Raw genomic sequence first — 6,602 nt, 5'->3', positions numbered from 1 at the left:
GCAATGAGGTTAAGTAGCTTGCCCAAGGCCACACAGCAAGGTAATTATTAAGTGTCTGTGGTCACATTTGAACTCAGGTCCTCCTGACTCCAGGGCTGGCGCTCTATCCACCGCGCCACCTAGCCGCCCCTTTTCTCCCTTAATTCTAGGGCCCTCCCTTGGCTAATTGTTTCCAATGAATCCCGTAAACATGCAGTTCCTCGCCGGTGGGAGCTCCTGCGGAGTCTCTACAAGCTGCCCGAGGAGTGATTCTGTCAGTTCCAGGCAATTCTGCCCGGGACAGCTGTGTGACTAAGGGAAATCACTTGATTTCTCGGATCTTCGTTTCTTCATCAAATGAAGGAGGTGGACTGAGGGCCCTCGGGGGTCATCTTCCACTGAACCTATGACCCTGGAGCCTTTCTGGGGTAACTAGAGTGATGGGGGGCACTGAGTCGGCGTGCGTAAGGGGCGGGATGGAAAGCCCAGGGCTCGGTGAGTCCCGAGGCTCAGGCTAGCTCCGGCCGCAAGACACGCGTCTCTGACAGACCTGGCGCCGGGGCGAGGCGAGGGGAGCGCGGGGCCCCGAGCAGCAATGTGACCTTGTCAGATGTGCGCGCACACACACGCACACGCACACACATGCACACACACAGGCACACGCACACACAGGCACACATGCACACACACAGGCACACGCACACGCGCACACACACATGCACACACAGGCACACATGCACACACACAGACACACGCACACGCGCACACACAGGCACACGCACACGCACACATGCACACACACAGGCACACGCACACACAGGCACACGCACACATGCACACACAGACACACGCACACGCGCACACACACACGCACACGCACACACAGACACAGACACAGACACAGACACACACACACACACACACACGCACACGCACACACGCACACGCACACGCGCACACACGGCCCCCGCGCCTCCCGGCCCGGGCGGGCGGCATCTGGCTCCGGCGGCGGCGATGCCCGGGCGGCAGCTGCGGGGCGGCGCGGCGGGGCGGGGCGGCGGGGCGGGGCTGTTGGGAAGGCGGGGCGGGCCGGACGCCATTGCGTTGCTATGAGCTGGCTCGGAGGCTGCGGAGGCGCCCGTCCATAGGCGCGGAGGCGGCGGCGGCGGCGGGGCCCTGCATCCTGCCGCTCCGAGGCCCGCTCCGGCCCCGCTCCGGTCCCCCCGCCCCTCCTCGCGCGCCCCCCCCCCCCGGCCCGGGGCCGCGGCTCCCTGCGTGCGGCCGGCGTTGGGCGGGCGGCGCGCGCAGCTCCTGGGCGCCCGGGCGGCCGCGGAGGTTCCGGGGATGGGGCGGCGGCGGCGGGCGCAGCAGAGGATGCTCCTGGGCTGAGGCGACGCCGCGGGGCGGGAGAAGGACGCCGAGGCGGGCGCGCAGCGATGGCTCAGGCTGAGCCCGGCGGCAGCGGCGAGCGGCGGGGCTCGGGCTCCTCGGCCGCGGGCCCCGGGGCCGCCCCGGACGGCGCGGGCCCGCGGGACTCGCTGAGCCTGGAGGAGATCCTGCGCCTCTACAACCAGCCCATCAACGAGGAGCAGGCGTGGGCCGTGTGCTACCAGTGCTGCGGCTCCCTGCGGGCCGCCGCCGAAGAGCCGCGCCGCCCCCGCCGCGCGCCGCCGCCCCGGCCCGAGGCGCCCGCGCACATCCGCGTCTGGAGGGACGGCGCCGTCACCCTGGCCCCGGGGCCGGGCCCCGCCGGGGAGCCGCCGCCGAGCGCAGGTGAGCGAGCGCCCGGGGGCTTCGGGGCCTTCCCGCGGCGCGCTGGGAGGAGGCGGCGGAGCCGGGCCGGGTGCGGGGCCGGGCCGGGTGCGGGGCGGCGGCGCGGCGGGGCTGCCCTGCGTGGTGCGGGGCCGGGCCGGGTGCGGGGCGTCACGAGGGCCGGGAGGGGAGCGGGCCTCACAAAGAGGAGCCGTCGGGCGCCCGGGCGGGGGGAGGCAGAAGACGCAGCGCGGGGCGCCGCCGACCCGTCCCAACTTCGCGCGGCTGCCGACCCGCCGCCTCTGCCGGGGCCGCCTCTGCCGGGGCCGCCTCTGCCGGGGCCGCCTCCGGGGCAGTCGTGCTGGGACGAGCCGCGCAAAGAGCCGTTCTACGCCGTTCTAAGCGTCCTTGTTCACCGAAGCAGGGAAACCGTTGCCGTCCCCTTTCTACTTCAAAAAGGCACCCAACTGCCGGGGAATATGTTTTGTTTTGTTTTTTTAGGTTTTTGCGAGGCAGATGGGGTTAAGTGGCTTGCCCAAGGCCACACAGCTAGGTCATCATTAAGTGTCTGAGGCCGGATTTGAGGGGAATGTGTTTTGAGATGATAGTTTCAGTAAAACATTCTCCTCAAGTTTTGGGATGTTAACAGACCTGATCTCTGAAGAGAATTCCCAAACCTTCATAATTTTTGGAGGACGAAGTAAGGAGGAAGCAATGTAATGCTGTAAGAACACAAAACAATGTTGTCGAAAGCAAGAAAAAGAAGTGCTTTTTTCTGTTTTTTAAGTTAAAATTGGTCTGGATGATGAATCTGAACTTACAGAATAAATATTTTAATAATTTGTAGGTAAATTTTGAGGTTTCAAAGCCTAGGCTAAATTGTAAAATCTTCAAAATAAGTACTCCTTGTTTAGCTAGTTGTCAATCAGTAAGTTACATCTGCCACTTTGTTAAAAATTAGTACTTTCATTCCATTAAATTTGAAATAGTCATTTGAGGAACAGAAGAAGGGGCCCTAAATTTAGAATTTTCTTGCTTGTAGGAATTTCCTCTATCAAGCAGATCTTTATTTTCTCTGTAATTTAAATTCTCAGAATATCCTGGACTGCTGAGAGGATAAGTGACATGTCCAGTGTCGCACAGTCAGGATATTAATCACTTTTTGCCTATTATGAAGCTATTGCTTTTAAATCCCTGGTTGTCCTAAATAAACATTGCCTGTTAGAAGCCATAAGACAATATAACAGCAAGCCAAGATTATAATTGGGAAAAAAAGTGGGTTTTTTTAAAAACTGCTTGGTCAAAGCAGTAATACTTAAGAATAGTGGTTTGAAAAGTGTACATCCTGGACTTGCCAGTCTGTGAGTCATTGTTTATTGGTTAATTGACCCCTGCAGTCAGGGGCTAAGGAGCCTTGGATTGTAGTTCAGCTATGGGACCTTGGGAAAGTCATTTAGCTCCTTTGAACCTTAGTTTCTTTATCAGTAAAATGAGATAGGACTTACATAAAGGTCCCAGCTTTAAAGTTCATGTCATTGTACGTTTCTTTACCTAGTACCACTTTGGAATCTTAAAAAATGTTTAAATTGTTCTAGTTGGCAAGTCCATATATTTTATTTTTAGATGTAGTCTTTTATTTAATGACCTGATCTTAGAACCAGTTATTTTTCTTCATTGAGATATGATGTGTGATAATGTACTCCATATATACAGAAGGCATTATTTAATATGGTGAACACTGAGTTTTTTCTGTTTTGCTGATAGTGAATTTATGATGAACCCTTCACATGATTTTGCTTGGTTGCCTTTCAGTCCAATGGCATACTTTTTTTTTTTTTTTTTTTTTTAGGTTTTTGCAAGCCAAACCCAAGGCCACACAGTTAGGTAATTATTAAGTGTCAGACTGGATTTGAACCCAGGTACTCCTGACTACAGGGCCAATGCTCTATCCATTGCACCACCTAGCCGCCCCAATGGTATACATTTTTTGAGAAGGCTAACTGGGTTCAGTGATGTAGTCTAGGTTGTCCCCCCCCCCCCTTTTTGTGATCTCTTTGGAATACAGACCTAGTAGTGGTATTTCTGGATCAAACTATGTTCAGTTTTATTGCTCTTTGGACTTAGTTAGATTGGTGGGTTTTTAATGATAAGTATAAGTGAGATTTTAAGGAAGTACATATTAGAGTATTTGTGGGCATCCATGTTCAAATCATTGGGATTTTGGGACTTTAAATCATTAAAACTTATGAAACTATCCATACAGGGGTATTTCATTAGAAGATTAACGTTGGTCTTAATTTTTAGAAGTATTCTTTTCCTCAGGAACTTTGTTCTTTTGGACATAGGTAGAAATCCCATCTAGCAAGTAAAAGTAATATGATCAAGTCAAAATTTTTATAATTAAAGTGAAAAAACTTGTAATGGATATGTACTTAGAAGATAGGGGATGAATAGAATTATGTTTTTTTAAAGTTACTCATTTCTTAATATTTTGACTTTTTAAAGTGCCTTAAAATATCATGTAAATATAGCAGGCAATATGTCTACATGGTGTTTTATTTATTTTTAATTTTAATCACTAGTCAGATTATGCCAGATAAGTCATAGTACAATAGAATGGAAAAAATCCTTTATAGAGTAGACTAACGCCATCATTTTTATAGATGGGGAACTTGAGATCCAGAAAGGTTACCCAGAGAGGTGACACAACTAGAAACTGTGTAAAGAGTAGTTAATACATTTAAATTTTGAGAGACCTCTATCTGATACTTGGTAATGTGACTGTGGATAAGTTACAGCCTTTCTAAAACTTATTTTCTTCATTTTAAAATGGTGACAATGATTATCGAACTGACTAGCTCTACAGGGTTCTTGGGAAAAAGAGTGCTTTGTAAAATAAGTGCTAGAAAAATGTGAAATAATGATATTTTATTATTATTTAAGTGGTAGAACTGGGACTAGATTTTTTTTTTTCTGATTCTTAGTATAGTTTGCTTTCTGCTGTGATTCAGAACTGAAATAAAATCTAGGCAGTTTCCCAGATGAATGAATATCTTTATCTTTGGAGGGGGTGCCATTTCTTTTCCTGGATGTTGCTCACACCTTCTGTGAGAGAACAGGAAGAAGTGAAATGTTACAGATCAGTAGTGGCATTCCTTCTCTTCTCACCAAGGAAATGGTTTAGGAAGCAGCAACAGCAGCAGCAGAAGAAATAGCATCTGAAGTGCTTTAATGGTTTGTGTTAGTAGTTCTTTCACCTTTAGCGGTCATAACAATGGCTGGAGTTACTTGTAGTTTGAAACATGAGAGCTGCTAAAACTTTTAAGATAAAATACAGTAACAGAAAAATAGGGTATTGGTGAATTTTTTCTTTTTTTTTGAATGTTATTTTATTTTTTCAATTACATGCAAAGATAGTTTTCAGCCTTCATTTTTTTTTTAAGTTTTTGCAAGGCAAACGGGGTTAAGTGGCTTGCCCAAGGCCGCACAGCTAGGTAATTCTTAAGTGTCTGAGACCCGATTTGAACCCAGGTACTCCTGACTCCAGGGCCGGTGCTTTATCCACTACACCACCTAGCTGCCCCATAGCCTTCATTTTTTTTTGGTAAACTTTTGATTTTCACATTTTTCTACCCCCTTTTCCTATCCCTTCCCCATGACAGTAAGTAACCTGACAAAAGTTATACATGTACAGTCATGTTTAACATGTTTCCATATCAGTCATGTTGTGAAAGAAGGATCAGAACTAAAGGGGAAAAAGCATGAGAAAAAAGAAAAAAATATAAAACAATTTTTTTTTGCAATGCAAATGGGGTTAGGTGGCTTGCCCAAGGGCACACAGCTAGGTGATTATTAAGTGTCTGAGACTGGATTTGAACCCAGGTACTCCTCACTCCAGGTCTGGTGCTTTATCCACTGTGCCACCTAACCGCCCCTAAAACAAGTTTTAAAAAATGAAAATAGTTATGTTTTGGTCCGCATTCAGATTCATAGTTTTTTCTCTGGATGTGGATGACATTTCCCTCACAAGTCTTTTAGAATTGTCCTTGATCACTGTACTGCTGAGAGTAACTAAGTCTCCCATAGTTATCACACAATGTTGCTGTTAATGTGTACATAGTTTTCCTGGTTCTGCTTACTTCACTCAGCATCAGTTCATGCAAGTCTTTCCAGACTTTTCTGAAGCCCTTCAGAACAATAGTACTCCATCATATTTATATACCATGATTTGTTCAGCTGTTGCCCAATTGATGGGCATCCCTTCATTTTCCAATTGTTTGCCATTGCAAAAACAGCTGCCTTAAATATTATTGTACATATGGGTCTTTCCCCCTTTTTTGTGATCTCTTTGGAATACAGACCTAGTAGTAGTATTGCTGGATGAAACTGTATGTTGTTTTATTGCCCTTTGGACTTAGTTGGATTGGTGGATTTTTTTAATGATAAGTATAAGGAAATCTATAAATATTGGAAGATATAATTTGAAGGAGGTAGAACTTGTATTTTAGTTTTCAGTCATTGTTTCCAGCAGTAGGGTGGGGGAAAATGTGCTACAGATATGAGATGAAATAGAGAAAAGACAAACTGAGTCCAGCTATGAATGAATGAGTGATTAAATGCTTAGATGATGAAGATAGAATCTTAAAAGGAGTGCTATATTTTATTGAACCTGACTGTAGTGCTAGGGGAATATTTGACCTAAGGAAGATTGAAAGCCCTATGATTCTTCTGAGATGACCTATTTAAACCATTTTTCTCAAATATTTATGTAATATAAGACCTAGGATCTTTAATAAATATATTTCTCTATAATTCTCATTTTGCAAAGAAATCAATCAGTAGTCACTTGTTAAATGTCTACTATATTCCAG

General features: G+C 47.2%; 1 protein-coding gene across 2 annotated transcripts in view; it reads left to right on the top strand.

The window, feature by feature from the left end:
* The first annotated feature begins 1,271 nt into the window (after window positions 1-1,271).
* Window positions 1,272-6,602, top strand: part of SPIRE1 (spire type actin nucleation factor 1) — a 216,887-nt gene continuing 211,556 nt past the window's right edge. For both annotated transcript variants that reach the window (XM_074200872.1, XM_074200871.1), the window contains exon 1: window positions 1,272-1,752. In XM_074200872.1, the coding sequence (XP_074056973.1) occupies window positions 1,416-1,752 (337 nt within the window). In that variant the 5' untranslated portion in view covers window positions 1,272-1,415. The remainder of the gene's footprint in view (window positions 1,753-6,602) is intronic.

This window comes from Macrotis lagotis, chromosome X (genome assembly GCF_037893015.1).
Source record: "Macrotis lagotis isolate mMagLag1 chromosome X, bilby.v1.9.chrom.fasta, whole genome shotgun sequence".
NCBI classification, from domain to species: domain Eukaryota; kingdom Metazoa; phylum Chordata; class Mammalia; order Peramelemorphia; family Peramelidae; genus Macrotis; species Macrotis lagotis.
This window is presented reverse-complemented; position numbering and strand designations above follow the sequence as displayed.